Source organism: Pan paniscus, chromosome 11 (genome assembly GCF_029289425.2).
Source record: "Pan paniscus chromosome 11, NHGRI_mPanPan1-v2.0_pri, whole genome shotgun sequence".
Classification (NCBI taxonomy): domain Eukaryota; kingdom Metazoa; phylum Chordata; class Mammalia; order Primates; family Hominidae; genus Pan; species Pan paniscus.
The window spans coordinates 3,629,992-3,648,916 of NC_073260.2; the positions used below are offsets into that span (position 1 = coordinate 3,629,992).

At 62.8% G+C, this 18,925-nt stretch overlaps 1 protein-coding gene across 13 annotated transcripts in view; it reads right to left on the minus strand.

Moving 5' to 3' along the window:
• KCNT1 (potassium sodium-activated channel subfamily T member 1) overlaps window positions 1-18,925 on the minus strand; it is a 96,143-nt gene that overhangs the window by 40,595 nt on the left and 36,623 nt on the right. For 10 of the 13 annotated variants that reach the window (XM_034929468.4, XM_034929463.4, XM_057298602.2 and 7 more), the window contains 4 exons: window positions 5,668-5,747; window positions 4,803-4,902; window positions 1,817-1,873; window positions 641-689 (listed from right to left, as the gene is read on the minus strand). In XM_034929468.4, coding sequence (XP_034785359.2) covers window positions 641-689; window positions 1,817-1,873; window positions 4,803-4,902; window positions 5,668-5,747 — 286 coding nt within the window. Of the gene's footprint in view, window positions 1-640; window positions 690-1,816; window positions 1,874-4,802; window positions 4,903-5,667; window positions 5,748-13,133; window positions 13,176-18,925 lie in introns of all 13 variants that reach the window. The other 3 variants (XM_034929469.4, XM_057298600.2, XM_034929470.3) reach the window with 1 other exon arrangement.

Below are 18,925 nucleotides of genomic sequence, written 5' to 3' on the forward strand. Positions count from 1 at the left end.
TTTACTGAGCCTGGATTTTTCCTCAGGATTTACTGAGCCTGAGTCAGTAAATGCTGGGTTTGTCCTAAGTGCTCACTGACCCTGAGTCACCTGTTTACTGAGTCTTGGTTTGTCCTCAGCATTCACTGGGCCTGGTTTCCCTATTTACTGAGCCTGGGTTTGTCCTCAGCATTTACTGAGCCTGGTTTCCCTGCTTACTGAGCCTTGGTCTGTCCTCAGTGCTCACTGAGCCTGGGTCCCCTGCCTACTAAGCCTGAGTTTGTCCCCAGTGCTCACTGAGCCTGGGTCCCCTACTTACTAAACCTGGGTCTGTACTCAGTGCTCACTGAGCCTGGGTCCCTGTTTACTGATCCTGGGTTTGTCCTCAGCATTTACTGAGCCTGGGCCAGTAAATGCTAGGTTTGTCCTCAGTGCTCACTGAGTTGGAGTCACCTGTTTACTGAGCCTGGGTTTGTCCTCAGCATTTGCTGAGCCTGGGTCCCCTGCTTACTGAGCCTGGGTCTGTCCTCAGTGCTCACTGAGCCTGGGTATGTCCTCAGTGCTCACTGAGCCTGGGTTCCCTACTTACTGAGTCTGGGTTGGTCCTCAGTGCTTACTGAGCACCACTGCAGTCGGGAGGGGGGCAGGGTAGGGCACTCACCTGGATCGCCCACAGTGTCATCTTTCTCTCCACCCACAGAATAGGAGCCCTGGGAAGAGAAAGGAGGCAGCACAGTAGGGCACCACAGCCACTAGTGTCCCCCAGCCACCCTGGGGCTGGGGCTATAACCATTGGCCTCCACTGACCCCAAGCATGCGCTGCTCATTGGGGCTGGACCAAAGGAGCCTACCTTGCCTTTGGAGGGGACCATAAGGAGGAGGGAAGGGAAGGTTCCCCAAGAGAGGAGGATGGAGCAGGACTGCAGCAGGCAGGCCCCTCAGGAGGTGCTTGTGAGGCCAGGGCCCATGGCTGAGTCCCCATGGAGCCTTGGCCTGCAGCCCATGACACTACCAAGGGTGGCAAAGCTTCTCCTCTCTGGACATGACAGGCAACAGCAGCCTGGGCCCCAGACTGGGTAGCCTGTTTTTTTCACCTGGGTCCCTGAAGCCGGGCTCCCATGAATGTCCCTAAGAGCAGGGAGGTCGGGCTATCTAACCCACAGCCCCCTGGGTTTCCCCGAGTCTCAGTTCCTCATCCATAAACAGGCAGGGGCATGGCTGCAGGGGGCCATCTGCTCCTTGCCTGATGCGGACAGGGGCTCAGGCACTGGGGACATGCCTTGCAGGGTCTGGGGACAGGTCTTAATCTCTGGACCAGGCACCCCAGTTGCCCCGCAGTCACCTCCCACTGCCTGCCCGGGGCAGGCGCCTTCCTTTGCCGTAAGATGGTGAACTGGAAGAGAAGCCACCGACTCACTGGGAGACGGGCTTCCCTGCATCTCTCACTGGGTTCAGGAAGAGCGTGTGGAGGCTGTGGAACTGGCTGGGAACTCATAATTCTCAAACTGCTCCTCTTGAAGGGGACATTCCCAGCATTGACCACAGCCAGGGCTAAGGGCACATGTGTCCTGGGGTACCTGGGTGGCTGCTGGGTTGAGGCTGGGCATTATCCCTCAGGGACCAGGCAGTGTGAGCCTCTGTCCATCCCACCCCACCCTGGTCCCAGGCCTCTGAGCGCCTGGCTATTGGGAGCTGGAGTGGAGACTCATCCCACCCCACCCTGGTCCCAGGCCTCTGAGCACCTGGCTATTGGGAGCTGGAGTGGAGACTCATCCCACCCCACCCTGGTCCCAGGCCTCTGAGCACCTGGCTATTGGGAGCTGGAGTGTGGACTCACCAGTTGATCTCGGAGGACGAGTCATTGAAGGAGTAGTTCTGCTTTGGGCAGCCCCAGCTGTGGAGAGACACAGCGCTGGCCCGGCCTTGGCCCCTCCAGCACCACTGCAAGGACTTGTTGCCCGAGGGCTTCCACGGGCTCGGGTTCATGGGGGCCTCCTACTCACCCACCCGGGGCTAACCCCCACATCAGAGCTCTAACACCTGGGAGACAAGGCAGCCTGCCCCCTCCCCGCCCACTGCAGAGATCCTGCAGGAGGGCCTCTAACTGAGGAATGCTGGGCTGGCCTCTGCTCAGCCCAGCAGGCAGACAGCGAGGGTACATCCCACATCTGCGGGATTGGGGGTAGCCCTGACCCAACAGCAACACACTGGTTCTGCCTGTGCTGACAACAGGCTCCCAGGGAGGGGCCCTACATGGCCAGAGAGAGCATGTGGGAACACTCAGGGCCTCCCCAAGGCCAGAGCTGCCTTGAACAAGGCTGGACAGTGTTCAAGAGACAGGAAGAGGAAGCTCCTATCCCCAGGTGCTGACTCCAAGAGGCACGTCCCTAAGCTGCTTCTGATGACAAGCAGCCCCCAAGCCACCTGGAACCAGCTGCTGCGACAGTGACCAGGGCATGGCCAACAAGCTAGTTTTGTCCCAGACCATCATCAATGCCAGGGTCACTGACCAAGGAGACCTCACTGCTCACAAGGCCCCTGGTGATGGCCAGCTCCTCTTGTCTTTTCTTTCAACTGACCCACTTTCCCCTGATTTTTAATGGGGTTGTTGCAAACTAAGTGCCCACAGAAGTATCTGGACATCCATCTATCATCCATCCACCCATCCATCTTTCCACTCACTCATCCATCCATCCACTCATCCATCATCCATTCACTAATCCTTCCATTCACCATCCATCTCTCCATCCATCCACTCATTCCTCCATCCATCCACTCATCCATCCATCCCTCTATCCATCCACTCATCCATCTATCTACTCATCTGTCCATCCATCCATCCCTCCATCCATCCATCCACTCATCCCTCCAACCATCTGCTCATCATCCATCCACTCATCCATCTATCCATCTACTTATCTGTCCATCCATCCATCCATCATCCATCCAGCCAGCCATCCATTCATCATCCATCCACTCATCCCTCCATCCTTCTGCTCATCTCTCCATCCATCCACTCATCCCTCCACCCATTCACTCATCCCTCCATCCAACATCCATCCCTCCACCCATCCACTCATCCCTCCATCCATCTATTCCATCCGTCCATCCATCATCTACCCACCATGCATCCACCTATCCATCCGTTATCCACCCATCCACTCATCCCTCCATCCACTCCATCCATCCATCCATCCATCCGTCCGTCCGTCCGTCCATCCATCCATCCATCCATCCATCCATCATCCACCATCCATCCAACCATCCATCCATCATCCACCCATCTTCCCACCCCCATCCATGTCCTGGACGCTGTGCTAGGGGACGGGCAGTGAACACAACAGACTTGGGCCCTGTGGGGATGTGAAACCAGAAGCCCCAGGGGACCCTGGGACTTGGGGTGGGGAGTGACCTAGGAAAGTAGCTTGAGAGTCAGTCAGGGCCCAGTTCTCCTTCTCAAACTCTCCTAGTGGGTTCTGCCCTCTTCTGACCTAGACAAAGACAGGAGGTTCGTTCTTAGGAGAGGGAAAGTCTCTGGCCTGGGGATGCCAGGCCCCCGTGACGGGGTAACAGGTGAAAAGGGGGATTGAGCAAAAGTTTACATGGACGCCTTTAGGTCCCCAGAAGCCAGGCTCCCGGCAGTCAGGCCTTCTCTCCAGGGAAGAACCTGCTCTGTGCAGCCAGAGAGGGGACCAGCATGCTGGCAGGGTTCACCCCGATGGCTGGATGGTGACAACCACACCACACACGTGGCTGCAGAGCCCCTCAGCGCCTGAGCACTCTTACGCATAAACGGCACCAGACATTTGAGGAAATCTACGGGTATGAAAAAATCAGGGCCCAATGTGAGCTCGGGAGAAACAGGCCCAGCAGATGGGGAAAGCATAAAACAGGAAAGGACTGGAGACACCATCCTCGGAAGGACATTCAGAGAAAGGATTTCTGGAAACCAGGAGGCAGGATAGAACAAGTGGACGAGTGAACAAGGGAACGAGGCAGGAGAGGGGAGAGAAGAAACGGGACACAGAGCGCAGCATCCGAGTGCCAGGGAGCCAGAGAGAGAGGCCTGGGGTTGGGGGCTGGTCCCCAAAGACATGACTCAGGACAGTCCGGCACCGAGGGCCGCAGGGCCCTGCTGATGTCCCCTGGGACCCACACAGAGGTGAGCAGGAGGTGCCAAGGCACCCTGGGTACAGAGTAGGTCCCAGCAGCCGCCACTTCTCGAAGCAGCAACAGCAGGAGACAGAACAGGACTCAGAGAGAGCAAGTTCCCACCCACCCTCATGGCGGCTGCTGTGAGGCTGGTAAGGACCTGACGGTGCAGATTGCTGCCCCCAGCACCTCTCCCAGAAGTCCCTGGAGCATGGGCCCCAGGACGATGGGCCCTGGGGAGGGGACTCCTTGGGACCCAGCAGGGGTAGAAGACACCCCCAGAAACAGGTAGGGGCTTTCCCCAGGGGGACTGGGCGCCCCCTTCCCCGACCTGCAGAAGCTCAAGTGAGCACAGAGACACTTGTGGGGGCAGGGAGGGACTTCCTAGATGCTCCAGCCTTTCCGTGGACCTTCTGGGTCCGCTAGTAGCTAAGGGCACAGCTGGAAGTCTACGATGGGGACCCTTCTCCCTACGCTGAGCCGTCTGCGGGAGCCTGGGCACTGAGTCCTTGGCTTTTTCCATCCTGGGACAGGCACTGGGGAAGGAAGGACTCCCCAAGGCCCCAGGCACAGGGGCTCCCCCAGGGACGCCATCAGCTTCTGTAATAGCCCAGTGGGAAGGCTCAGCCCTGGGACCCGGGAGCCCTCGCCTGGCCGCGCACGTGGCCCACCATCCGATGCCCAGGGCCGGGTCGTCGAGCAGGACGCGCACAATGTAGAGCAGGCAGGTGAGCAGCTTCAGGGAGAAGTTGAACAGCCGGATCCTCAGGCCTGCGGGGAGGGCAGCGGCCTCAGGGCTCTGACCCAGCTCTGGGCTTCGGGGAGCAGGGCCTGCACCCGGGTCTGGCTGGGCTCTCTGGATGGCCCCAGCTGGGCTCCCCTCCCACACCCGGGCTGCACGCAGAGCTCTGTGTGCCCTGCGTTGTTTGGGGGCTGATGCTCTTGGGTCAGCCTCCAAGAGGCTCTGTCCCTGGCCCCACCTTACAGGTGCCTGAACTTGGGGTGCAGGGGATTTCTAGAGGCCACTCCACTTCTTGGAGGACAGGATAGGGATTGGGGAGCAGGCAGGTGAATGTGGAGCCCCTGGGGAAACCCCCCAAGTCCTCACCTGCAATCCCGGGGGGGGCATGATGCCAAGCTCTGGCTGGGAACGGGGCAGGGAGCTGTTGGGGAGGGTGGGGCTGTATGGAGGGGTGGGAGGCAGGGTGTGGCCACAGGGGAGACCTTGCTGGCACCTATGGATGGTCCTGCCCCACCCAGCCTGGTGTCCAGCAGGCAGGACGGTGTCCCCACGGGTCCCGCTGGAGAGGCCCTGGTCTCAGACAGTGTGAAGCAAAGAGGGGGCTACCCTGTGCCCCACTCACCATGCAGACCCACCCCCACCCTGCTTCCAAATGCCCCCGCAGCACTCAGGTGGCTCCCACCCCATGGACTCCTCCCTGAGCTCACAGCCCCAGCCTTCGCCATCGCCAGGCTTGCTCCCGGCGCCCTCAACACCTCCCTGCCTGGGAGTGGCCCTCCAGGCACCCCACTCACTCGATCTTTGGTTTTTGATGAAGAACAGCTTGAGCCGCTCCTTGAAGGTGTTCTCGTTGACGTAGAACTCCACCTGGACCCTGAAGAAGCAGAGAGGGGCATGGAGGCTCAGGGCCAGTGGGGACTCAGGCTGGGGACACGCTGGAAGCCCCAACCTGACTGACTTCTTCCAACTTTCCAACTGCAGGAGTTGAGAAGTCAGGGCCCAGCAGGACCACTGCCTCCACCTCAGACCCAGGAGGGCCCTGGGGTCCGTCACACCCAGCAGACAGCCGACCCAGCCTCGGCTCCTCTGAAGATTCCTCCCCGCACCCCTGGGCACTTGCTGCTGTGAGTCTGGGCCCTCCAGGCTGCCCTGTTGGGGCTCAGGGTGCGGCACTCACTCCACACACCCTCGCCCAAGCCTCCGTGGGTGCAGGGCACCTGCCAGGAGGTAAAGTTGCCCATATGGCCCTGGGCATGGTGCTCAGGACACCGCAAGTGCTCAGAACATGCCGTAGGACCTGCGTCATACAGGCTGTCCACAGCTGATGGTCAGCTGCTCTGTCTGGAGGCCGCTGGTGGCTGTGCTCCAAGGCTATGGGCCACTGCAGCCTCCAGGGCTGTCAGGGAAGATGGGCTGGTGGGAAGTGGTCATCCCTGCACCCACCTCGCAGGCCAGCTATGGGGCCCCTCCAGCCAGTGCCGCTCCCCTTCCCTCAGGCTCACCTATGGCCCCAGCCACTGGTTCCCAGACACCCCTCAACCCCCATGCACACCGCTGCTCATGGGGCCTGCCACCCAGCCCTCTGGCCTCCAACCGGGCCCCGGCGGTCCTGAGAAGAGACCACAGTGTGCCAGTTGCCGGGGGTGGCAGGTGGGGTGAGGTGGGGTGGGGAGATTGCGTGGCTCACCTACCGTGGCCACCTGCATGACCCAGGCTGGCCACCAAGAGTAGGATGGAGCCTGGGGGTGGACGGCTGCTGCCCCCACTGCCCCAGCCTTGGACGCAGGGTCTCCTGTGCCCCGCTGTGCTAGAATGCAGGCCAGTCTAGGCCAGGGTTTAATGATCCCCTGAGAGGAAAACTCCAATGCTGCCAGCCTGCAGGACAGACAGGAGCAAGACCCAGAGCCAGGGTTCCTGCAGCAGGCATGGCCGTCTCTGGGAAGGGGGAGCACATGTCCCCCTAAACGGCCCGTGCCCTGGGGTGCTGGGCTGTCCTCCATGGGACCCTCGGCTGCTCCCAGCCATGGCCGCTGTGCCCTCCATGACGTCTGCTCCTATCAGTCGGCTGCCTTAGCCCTCGGGCGCTGCCTCCGGTGCCTGGCCTTGCTCCCTGGGGTCAAAGAGAGGTGCCCCGCCTCCCTCAGGGATGGTGTGGGGGCAGAACACGCAGTCCAGTGAGCTCCTCAGCATGGGCCCCCTGCCCAGTGCAGTGCGAGGGCCACAACACAGTAGGGCAGACAGACAGGGGAGCCTGGAGGAAGACTTGTGCTGCCTGGAAGGATCCTGGATGGCTGCATGGAGGAGGCAGTGTTCAAGCAGAGGTCCCAGGGCAGCTGTCCAGAGGTGGGGGGAGGTAAGCACCAGCCTAACCCCTGTTCCTGCCTCAACCCCTTCCTTGTCACTGTCCACCAGGGCAGGAGGCTGTGACGCCCAGTGGGTGGGCTGTGAGCCTCACCTCCCCTCTGAGCAGGCACTGGCTCCTATCAATCGAATCTGAGAATTTGATGTCACTGCCTGGCCTGGGGCTGGTGACCCCAACATCTCCAAAAGTGATTAAAACATTCGATGTTTCCCAAAGCTCACAACACTCAGGGTAAGTGATGTGGACCAGGTGTGTGCAGCAGCCTTCGTGGTGGGGCTGCTGTGCGGCGGGCGGGAGGGGCCTTGGTAGAGTCCCAGCACCTGCCTTGATCTGCCCCAGTGGCCACAGTGGCCTCTGCTGGTTACAGAGCTCAAGAAGGGGCCAGGGGCCGGTCACAGTGGCTCATGCCCATAATCCCAGGACCTTGGGAGGCAGAGGTGGGAGGATTGCTTGAGGCCGGGAGTTTGAGACCAGCCTAGACAACATAGCAAGACCCCCGTCTCAATAAAAAGTAGCCAGGCATGGCGGCACGTGCTTGTAGTCCCAGCTTCTGGGGAGGCTGAGGCAGGAGAATCGTTTGAACTTAGGAGTTTGAGGCTGAAGTGAGCCGTCAACACGCCACTGCACCCTAGCCTAGGTGACAGAGCGAGGCCCTGTCTCAAAAATGAATAATAAATAAATAAATGAAATAAAGAAGGGTCCAGGGTCCAGGAAGAGGCGTGTGGCTCTCGGTGCCCTTGCCCCATGCTGAAGAGGAGGCTCAGGCCAAGTCCTGGGGGCAGGCTTGTCACCCCACCGGGCATACTCAGGGCTTCTGGGGCCAGGCAGTGGGACAAGCCTCCCACAGACCAGTGGCGTCTGAACCAGTGCTAATGGGGGGTCAGTCTTCCCCCAGAGTGCCCCATCATGCCCTGCAACCCCTCAGCGCAGACAGCTCTGCTGTGTCCCCCAGCCCCTCCTCCTGCCCCACGCCTCTCCTCTGTGTGCCTGGAGCCCTGGCTGGGGAGGCCCCTCCCTGCATAAGTGTCTCTTTGGGGGGTCTGTCTGCCGTCTTTCTCTCTGAATGGATGTCTTTTGCTCAGACAGGATGCTGGAGGTCCAGGCTGCGCTGGGCCTGGTCTGGCCATGTCAGGGGGGCAGGCAGGGCTGAGGCGGGAGCTGCCCCCGGGGGCTGAGCCCAGGGTCTCCTAAGGCCCTCCTCCCCTCACTGCCGGCGGTACCCAGGGACCACCGGGTCCTAAAAGCATGGAGCTTAGGAACCCACCCTCCCCGCCTCCCCACCACTGTCCCGCCCTCCATGGCAAAAGCCTCAACGCTGGGGGTCTGCTCACCTCACTTGCTCCTACTACCTCCCACCCTCTCCTCTCCGGCAGGGAGCCTCACCATGCCCTTCATGGTGACCAGACCCCAGAATCTCCTCTACTCCCTGGGCCTCTCAGCACGGCCTCCCCGAGCTCTGTTTTTCTCCCCTCTGCTCCGTTCTCCTTGGGGGACCCCAGGGCTGGCCACAGGTGCCTCTCTCCCACCCAGCCTGGGAATTAAGTGCCACGCAGGGGTGACTTCCCAACTGGCTCTGCTGGCAGCCGTCCAGCCCCACTCTACCCTCTGGCATCCACCGGCTCCCCCTCCCCGAGGCAGAATTCTCCATTCCTGATGGCACCAGGCCAACCATCCCCCACCAACCTCAGGCTCCTGTACCCTCCCCTCCCCTAGACCAGAGCCATCAGCAGGTCCTGCAGCTCTGCCCTCAGGATGTTGCTTCCCTCTGACCTCCCTCCGGGCCTTGGGCTCCTGCCTGGCCACTCCTCCTAGGCGGGGGTGCCCAGCTCCGCCCTGACCATCGCCCCACACTCCACTCCAAGGCGACACGCAGCCAGCTCCATCTCCCCAGCCAGCTCCGGCCACACCCCCAACCCTCCATCGGTCATAGGCCTCCAAGGAGCTCCTGCTCCTCCCTTTACCTCCCCGTGGACCTGGTGCAGCTGGACCTCTGGGCCTTGGGCCTCTGCAGCTGCCTGGCAAGACCACGAAGCCAATGCGTCCCCCTGGGCTCCCCTTGGCCTCCACAGCCAGGAAACAGAGAAATGCAACCCTGCCCATTGCCAGGACCTCACTGGCTTCCGGACAGCCAAGTTCCTCCCCAGGCACCGTGGGGTCGGGGGCTGCTGGTCTGGGACTAGTCGCGCCCCCAGCAGCTTCTCTTTGAGGATCCTTGACCTCCTCCTGGCACCCCAGAAACAGAGCACTGAGCCCCCCTTAGAGAGAGAGCCCAGCCAGACCCTGGTCCCCTCACCGAGGGGCTGTGGGCCCCAATCTGGGTAGCCCCCACGGAGCTCAGCGGGGAGTGCCCACCTGCACAGATGGCACCCTCCACGTGGAGGCAGAGAAACGCTGGGGCCTGGCAGACTCCCTGAGAAACTGGAGCCTGCGATGCCAGAGACATTAATGAAGCTTCCTCTGCTTTTAATTTTTAATGAACTGTGGCCGCCCACTTCTCCTAGCACCACCACAAAAAGGAGATGAAAACGATCCATTTTCCCCTGCAGTGTATTTCAGGTGACTGGTGCGATCTGTCTTCACGAGTCACGCAGCGGCACCTGGGGAGGGAGCCTGTGGCTGCAGAGGCCTGGCTGGGGTCAGCTCCAGGCCGACCTGGGTGGTGTGGACTCGCCAGGAGAGAGCCTGTGGCTGCAGAGGCCTGGCTGGGGTCAGCTCTAGGCCAACCCGGCTGGGGTAGACCCGCCTGGTGGTTCCTGCCAGAGTGGCCCAAGCCTCCTTGCTGCGGCAGAGGTTCATGGACACTGGTAGCCTGGAGGGCTCCGCTAGCTCCTCAGAGTCACAGCATGCTCCTGGCCCGGCAGCCAGAGGCCCAGGGCTGAGACCCAGTGAGCCCTCTGAGGCTACACGGGCCCTGCCGCTCCTCTGCCCGGCTGTTCCCCTCCACCTGCCAGCACCTGGGCCTCCTCCCTGGGGAATGGGAACCAGGACAGGGACCAACTCCCGGGGCGTCCCGAGGACAGCAGACAGGTGGAGGAGCTCTGTCTGTGCTGAGATAGAAACAATGGCCTCTGTGTCCCAGGCTTCTCTTGGGACGACGCCCTTGCTCACAGGCTCCATTGAGAGGCTGCCCCGGTGCTCATCTGGGGGCCAGCACCCGTCTGCTCAAACCATCAGGACCCACGTCAGCCAAAAGAGACAGCGCAGGCCTTCGACTCACCGTGGCTCCCAGGCTATGAAGCCACAGGTGTGGACCACGGGCAGAGGCGGGACCCCGGGTGGGGCCACACTCTCCGCTTCCTGTCAGGGCCCGGCCGGTGGGAAAGCAGGGGACCCGCTCATGGCAAGTTGCTCCCAGGAGCTGGGCGTGGGCTCGGTGGAGTGCCCTGAGAGGTGGGAGATGACCGAGAACTCCCGTGGGGAGCCGCCCGCAGGGCTAGGAAGAACCTGCCTGTGAACGCAGGCTCCCAGGACAATAGGCAAGGACGGGGCAGAAGAATCTACTTCCTGTGTCCATTCTCATCCACTCATCAGTTCACTCATTTGTTTATCTGGCAAACAGCAAGTGAGCGCTCATGGTGGCATCCGTCTGGGAACATCGCCATTCCCAGAGTCCACACCCGGCAGCGGGTGCTGCATTCCCGGACCCCCGGCCACGGGTCCCGACCCCCACCCTGGGAGGCGGGCTCAGGGCGCAGCCACACACTCGCCACAGGGGGCCGGGCCCGTCTGACCTCTGCCAGTCTGCATTTCGGCTGGTGGGGAGGACGGGGCACACCAGGGACTGCCACTGCCCACAGCCTACAGCCCAGGAGCAAGACGCAGGGCCGGTGAGACTCATGGGCATGTGCGGGCAGGCCTGGCCAGGGGGTCCCAGACACAGCAGGGAGCCTCAGACAGTCCCTTGTGTACCCCCTGGGGTGAGGCCTTGGTCCCTGAGGAATCCACAGGCCAAACCCTGGCCCTGGCCCTGGCCCTGGGAGAGCCGTCAGTGGCGCTGGCCCATGGCGAACAACTTGTCCCTGGCACCGTGAGGACAGGCAGCTCCTGGCCAGCCCCGTCCCTACACGGCTGAAGCCCGCTGTAGCCCCCCGAGGCTCCCCGAGGCCCACGCTTGCCCCAGTCACTCAGCAGGTCAGAGGCAGTGCCAGGCCTGGGTCCTTGGGGCTCCTTGTAGCGGCAGCAGGGGAGTCTGTCCCCAGGTGGCGGCTCTGCCCCAGTCCTGCAAGGCTGGTGTTGAGCCAGGCCTGGGCCCCGCGTGTACCCATGCCCACTGCCTGCCTGTGCCCAGGGGCTCACACCACTGCTCTGCCTGAGGAGGCCCTTGTGCTGCAAAGGGGCTCTCATGGTGCCCACCCCCACACCAAGACGGGACCCTCTGAGGCAAGTGCCGGCCGCCCTGTGACAAATGGGGTCGGCAGAGGCCGGCAACAGTTCTCCCTGCTGACCGGCAGGCCAGCTGCAGGCTAGGGGACTGGCCTTCCAGGGATTCCTGGCAGGTAGTCATACACAGATGGCCATGCCGGGAAGCTCCACACCAGCTCCAGGCTGCCAGGCACACGCCTCGGGGCCCACCATAGCCCTGCACTCACATGGGGCCGAGGTCCGAGCTGCCTCTCTCTGGCAGTGGCTGGGTGCCGGCTGGCTCTTAGGCAGGTGCCTGGGAGCTCCACGCAGGCCTCTGCCCCCAGCACCAGGCAGGCAGGCAGGAAGAAAGGGCAGGCTTCAGGCCCACTGCCAACCCTGGGGCCAGCTATTCTGAGCCTGGACAGAGCATCTGATACGCCCAAGGGCCCAGAAAGGGCACACACATGTCTCCGTCCCCCTGGGGTCCCTGTTTTGACACCCTTGGGCCTCTGGGGCCCCCCCATAGCTTGGCCAGGGGCCCAGGTGAGGCTGGCTCAGGGCTGAAGGGTGAGTCCAGCTGGGCCTCCAAAGGTCCAGGAACATCGGCTGTGTCCAGACCGTGCCACGGCGGCACACACTATAGCCTCGGCTGCAGACGCATCCATTTCCTCCACAGGTCTGAGACCTGACTCCTCGGGAGCCTGGGGTGGGGCCAGGAGAACCCTGGGTGGTGGGCACGGCTTCTATCTCACACCCGTCACCCTCTGCACCATGGGGCCCCAGGCTGGGAAGATAGAGGTCTGGTGGTGGCCACTGGCCTCCCAGCCTCCAGGACTCTTTTGGGATAATAATAGGTCCCACCATGGGTGCCGGGCAGCCCCTGGATGCTCAGCAGCCGTGAGTGCTGAGTGCTCGGTGGTTTCTGCTGCTGGTGCCGTGCATGGAACAGTAAGCCTGGGGCCCCTCCTGGAGACCGCGCTGAAGGTGGATGGCAGCGGGGGGCTTCCCAGGAGTGCACAGGGCCTGGCTGCCCTGGCCTCAAAGCCTCTTCCATTTGACCTACATCTTAGCTGAAGTCAGGAAGCACCACCGGCAGAGCCCTGGCGGCTCAGTGGGGAGTGGCACAGCCTCCGAGAGCGCATCCCAGCTCCTGGGAGCTCGACCGGCACAGGCAGCCAAGGTGGGCTGAGCCAGAGCCCAGGCCCCAGCAGCTGCCTGCCTGCCTGTCCCTGGGAGGCACCATGACAAGGGCCCCTGCTCTGCCATCTGCCTCTCCTGAGGCCGTGGCCACCACTGCAGGGGCTGCGGACCACCCACCTCTGGGGAGCCCATTTCCCAAGTTCAGGCTCCTCTCCAAGGGGGCACACTGACTGTCCTGTCTCCAGCCCCAGCACCTGGGACCCAGAGGCACCAGCGGGTACTGGGAGGTGCCGGTGGCCCTGGCCCAGCTGCAGGGGATGCTGGGTTGAGGGGACCCCCCAGAAACAAGGGCTCTCACACCTCTAAGAGCCCTTGTCTGCCACCAAGACAGTTCCTCCCTTGCAAAGCACTTACTGAGACAGGGAGGAGTCCAGGCTGAAATCTTCTACAGGAAGCCTGGGGACACAGAGGGGCATCAACCAGAAGGCGGCAGACAGATGGACAGATGGAGAAGGCAGCAGACAGATAGACGGACGGATGGAGAAGGCAGTAGACAGACAGATGGAGAGCCTGGGCTCTGGGACCAGGCGAGGCACAGACACGCAGGGAGGCTCTGGGGGGCCCGGACCTTTGGCGCCCCCGGGCACGGGAGAGGTGCCTGTGGGAGGCAGTCCATGTGCAGAGCCATGTGGGGGCACTGAGCCAAGCCTGGCCCCCTCAGGGCCCGAGAAAGCAGCACAGCCTGCTTGGGGGTCCCCGTGCATGCACCCTCCTGTGCCTGGGCCAGATGGGGGGGTGACAACCACACTCGAGGAGAGGGCCACCCTTCAGCCACGCAAGCAGGTGACAATGCTTTGGGCACTCGCCCTCGCCCTGCTCAGCACGAAGCCAGCCCGGGCCCCATGTGTGGTCCCCAGCATCCAGAAGCGAGCGCGGTGAGCTCCACCTCATGCCGAGGTCTGCGAGGCTGTCCCCTTGTCTCCACTCCCCTGCCCTACACCCAGACCAGCAGGTGAGGCACCTGCCAGCCCTGCCCCAACCCTACACCCAGACCAGCGGGTGAGGCACCCGCCAGCCCTGCCCCAACCCTACACACAGACCAGCGGGTGAGGCACCCGCCAGCCCTGCCCCAACCCTACACACAGGCCAGCGGGTGAGGCACCCGCCAGCCCTGCCCCAACCCTACACCCAGACCAGCGGGTGAGGCACCCGCCAGCCCTGCCCCAACCCTACACACAGACCAGCGGGTGAGGCACCCGCCAGCCCTGCCCCAACCCTACACACAGACCAGCGGGTGAGGCACCCGCCAGCCCTGCCCCAACCCTACACACAGGCCAGCGGGTGAGGCACCTGCCAGCCCTGCCCCAACCCTACACACAGACCAGCGGGTGAGGCACCCGCCAGCCCTGCCCCAAGGCTCCCTGCGATAGGACAAGACAGGGCTCAGAGCTGATGCCTCTCAGGGGACCTGGACACACCACCCTCCACCACGCCAGCAGCCACACACCTGCTACCCCTTCAGCCTGGCCCCAGGCAACCTGGCCCCAGTTGTCCCAGACTGGCCAGCAGGCGGCTGACACCAAGGTGGTTGCAACCTGAACTGGATTTGGAACTCGGAGAGAGAGGCTGATGGGAGCTGAGGGCTCCGGAGGGCCGGCCTGGTGGGGGGCTGGGCAGGGTGGGAGTGCCGAGGGTCTTTGCCTTCACTGACTATGTGCCTGTCCTGGACCAGCTCCTCCTCAAAGGACTTCAGAGGGACCTCTCTCTTTTAATCCTCAAAACAACCATGTTTTCAGAAAAGAAAACAAAGGTTCAGAGAGGACCACGGTCTTCTGAGGCCACACAGGCAGGAAGGAGGAAGCCAGCCTGGGGTCACAGGCACACGCTCACCGGCCTACGCCAGGCCCTCCGGGTGGGCAGGTGCCCTCCTGGTGCCCCTAGCCCTAGCAGCTTCTGGTCCCTGGGGGAGGCAGAAGCTGGACACACCCCTGGGAGGGCCGAGGTCCTGGCTGGGCATGGTGGCCGGGCCAGCAGCTCCACACGGAGCAGGCAGAACCCCAGGCTTAATGGGGCTGATCTTTGGGTTTGCTGGGAGCTTCTGGCAGATTCTGCATGTTTGTCTGGCTCAGCTTCCCTCTCGCTGGACCCTGGTGCTGCCTGAAGCTCTGAGCCAGGGCAACAGCTGTGTCAGAGGCTGGCAGGAGCCTGGCAGTGCCTCAGCCCATGGCAGCGGGTCTGCCTGGCCTGTGGGTCAGGTCCGGCGTGGCCAGGCCCCGGCTGGGCTCCTCCCTGCTGGGGCCCACTGTGTCCTCTCTCCCAGGTGCTCCCTGGCCGTGTCCCTCTGCATCTCCCGATATAGCCCTAGCTGAGTGTCTACTGAGCTGTGCACGGGGCCTCCCATCTACTCTGCCCAAGGCCCTGTTGTCTGAGTGTTGAGGAAGCCACCACCTGTCAGATGTCCCACAGCCTGAGGCCCAGGACAGCCGTCCCCGCTGATTTTGGAAGGGGCCACCAAGCACATGGGTAGAGGATCCACCCAGGGACTCCCAAGGGGAGGACAGCGGCCTGTGGGCAAAGGGACCTGGGGCTTTGCTGGCCTGTGCAGAACCTGGCTGAGGACTGGAGCTCTGTGCGAACAAGGTCTGTCGGCTGCACAAACCCTGCCAAGTGAACTGCAGGGTGAGGGGTGGGAGGGGAGCGGAGGGGAGCTGAGGAAGCTCGGCCTCTATCCGCAGCATCCAAACCCACGGTGGTCCAGGAGGACCCTGATGCTCGCCTGTCCCAGTGGTTGGTGGCCTGGGTGCCACTCAGCATCTCTGCCAGCCCTAACTTAGCTGTTGGGACCAAGTGGTGAGGGCCTCATCCCTGGGCCCACCCACCTCCCATGGCCGGGCTCGCTGTCAACACACGAACAGAACCTGCACCCGAAGGCGTCACCTCCCTCCCAGGAGAGGGTCTCAGCCCTGCTTAGGGCAGCAGTGGTCAGTGGAAGGATCTGGGCTTAGCCCTGCTTCCCTGCTGTGTCCTGCAGAGCCTGGGGCTGGGGTCGGGAAGGAGCCCAGGTGAGGAGGGGCCATCCCCACTTGACTTGTGCCCATAAGGAGCAGTCTCAGCTGCCAGCCTCGAGAGGGAGGGACCCTCTGGGCTCTCTAGGAGCCCCTCTGGGCTGACTGGGGGAAGAGTGGGGTGTCCCTCTGCACCCCACAACCCCAAGTCCCATAAGATGCTTCGGGGAAGAGGGGGTTCCCTGCTTGGGGGAGTTTGGGAGCCTCTGTTCTAAACCTGGGGAATGCCCAGAGCACAGCCAGGTCCCGGCAGGGTCCCACACGCAACAAAGGCACCCCCTTATCTCGGGCGGAGTTTTGTCCCCCCAGGCTAACATGCTGAAGTCCTGACCCCCAGTATCTCAGCACGTGGCTGTGTTTGGAGACGAGGCCTTTAAAGCGGTCATTAAGGTAAAGTGAGGCCATGAGGGTGGGCCCTAATCCCACAAAACTGGTGTCCTTATAAGAAGAGATGAGGACACAGACACACATAGCGGGACGGCCAGGAGAGGACACAGGGAGAAGATGGTGTCTACGAGCCAAGGGGAGGGGCCTCAGGAGGAACCAGCCCTGCCCACATCTTGAGCTCAGACTTCCAGCCTCCAGGACTGTGAGACAATAAATGAGGTATGGGCCCAGCAACCCCCCCTGAAAGACAGGGCCTGGTGTCCCCCGAGGGCCTGGGAACACAGCCCCACCCCTGCGGCTGGGCACTCCCTGTGCACACTCCTGGGTCAAGGATAAACCAGCCGCCCAAACAGGTGCATTCTAGGGTGGGGGAGAAAGAGCGCAGAGCACTGTGTGGAAAGAAGGTGCGCAGCCCGGAGGGGGGCAAAGCCAGAGGAGGGCGGGGGCACCTCAGGGGTGACGGGACCATACTCAGGAGGGGCTCTCCTGGGAGAGAGGCCATCTGGGGCAAGCTCCAAGGGGGGCTTCAGGCCCAGGGGAAGGGGTGTGCCGAGCTGGTGTGAACACCATGAAGAGGGTGGAGCGCCGGGCGTGTGCCCGGGGTGAGGGGGGCATGGAGGAGCAGCCAGGTTCTTGGAGAGGAGAGGGGCAACCATGAAGGTCTGGATCTGCAGGGGAGGGAGGTCCCGGCAAGGGTGTCTGGGGTCGGGGGGCTCAGGGGACCATCTCCTGAGCCAAGGAACATCAGGGCGAGGGGCTTGGGGCGGGGCCGGGGCTCTGCGTGCCACAGCTGGACTGACAGGCCTGTGGCTGCCATAGACACTGGGGTGCTGGGCACAGTGGCAGGAGAACTGGACCACGCTAGACCTCAGGCTGTGTGGGGGCCTCAGGCTTGCTCCCTGGGGTCAAAGAGAGGTGCCCCACCTCCCTCAGGGATGGTGTGGGGGCAGAACACGCAGTCCAGGTGAGCTCCTCAGCATGGGCCCCCTGCCCAGTGCAGTGCTAGGGCCAGAAGAGTAGGATGGGGCTGGGGGAACGGCCCCGGAGAGGATGTGGGGAGGGGGCTGTGTTGGTGCCTTAAGTCAGGCATGAGGCTGGGAGACCCCAGCTGGGAGGGGCAAGGCCGCCTAGGTCCAGGGGTGGTAGGGACACAGAGGGGCTCAGGGCCTCCTGACGCAGCGGGGTCTCACTGAGAGGCCCTGTCCCCCCATTGGGCACTTTTACTCAAAAGCTTTGCAGTGATGGTCTCCTGATCCCACCACTGAAGCCACGCTGTCTAATCAGCTCCCAATCCCTCCCCAGCCTCACACAGGGGAGTGAGAAGGAAGGAGGAGACCCCGGAGCTCAGGGTCAGGGGAGCTGGACTGTGTGGGAGGAGGGACAGATGCCAGCCTGCAGCACCCATAAGTGGGCACAGGGTGTTAGGGGAGCTCTGGGCAGGGGCACCAGGAGCAAGCGCCCTCCCCCCACAACGCCTCCTGTGGCTCAGTCCCTGGTGGGCAGTGGAGACCTCTCCTCTGCTTCACTGTCTTCTCAACAATGAGACAGGCAGAGGCTGAGAGGGCTGAGGGAGCCCGGACCCTGGCGGCCCATGAAGGCAGCTCAGGCCTGCAGGATGAGGCAGCTGTGGGCACTGCGACCCCCGGCTCCCTGGGGCAGACCACACCTGCCTCTCGGCTCTGGCCTCGCCTGTGTTTTCCGTGAGATCCACACTCCAGAAGAACAAACCTACCAAGTCCTCTGCTCAGGAGCCTGCCCTACTCATCTCAGCGCGAGCCCTGTTGTATGAATGCTCCAGGCCCAGGGGCTGCTCAGCCCAGCTGGGCAGCAGCTCCATTACCTCTGCTCTGCAAAAGGAGGCTATAAGGACTCTGCACCTCAGGGGCTGCTGGGGGATGAGCGAGGCCACCCATGTGAAACTGTCAGCACAGTACATAGCCCACAGGGCTGGGATGAACATGCGGGAGGGCTTCCTGGAGGAGGTGGGCCTAGGCCACAGCTCCCATGCTGCACTGCACTGCGGGCTCAGACGCAGCCTGGGCAGAACCTGCTATCCCTATGGGCCCTGCAGGAACAGGGATGGGGCAAGGAACCTGCCCCTTGAGGGCTGGCTGTAGCAGGGCTTCCAGGATCACTGCCCTCCCCCTTCCCCCCACACCAGCATCCAGGAAGAGGAGGGGAGGGGACTGTGGTCCCCAGGGCCTTGGCCAGTGCTCGCCTCCCTGGCGGAGGCTGCCCATTAGCTGCAGGAGGCTGCAGCCAGGTGCTTGACCTTAGCCTCAACCGCCTCTTCTGCAAATGGGACTAAGCTGGGCAGTGCCCCCCCAGGGCTGCTGTGAAGAGCTAGAAATGGGGGTGCGGGGAGGGGCCCAACAGCCCACAGCCAGGTAGGAGGGGCAAGGGAGAGGCTCCTGGGCACCCTTGGCCCTGCCATCTGCCAGGCCCTGCTCTGCCAGCCCTGCCCCCCAGCCCTGATGAAACTTCAGCCCTCACTGCTTCCGCTACCTGGAAGGCCCCTGCCCATCTCCCCATGCTTGTCCCGGAAGGACCAGCACCCCAGGAGTCCCCGGCTCTTCTGTCCCGGCCTGGCCTGCACCTCTCTCTCCCAGGAACAGGTTCCGTGCCCACGACATGTGCCCACACCAGGCCAGGTCTGATTCATCCTCATTTCCCCCGCAGCATCTAGAACGGCTCCTGGCACGGGAAAGGTGCTGGCTAGGAATTTGCTGCTGCAGATGAGGCCTCGGTGTCCTC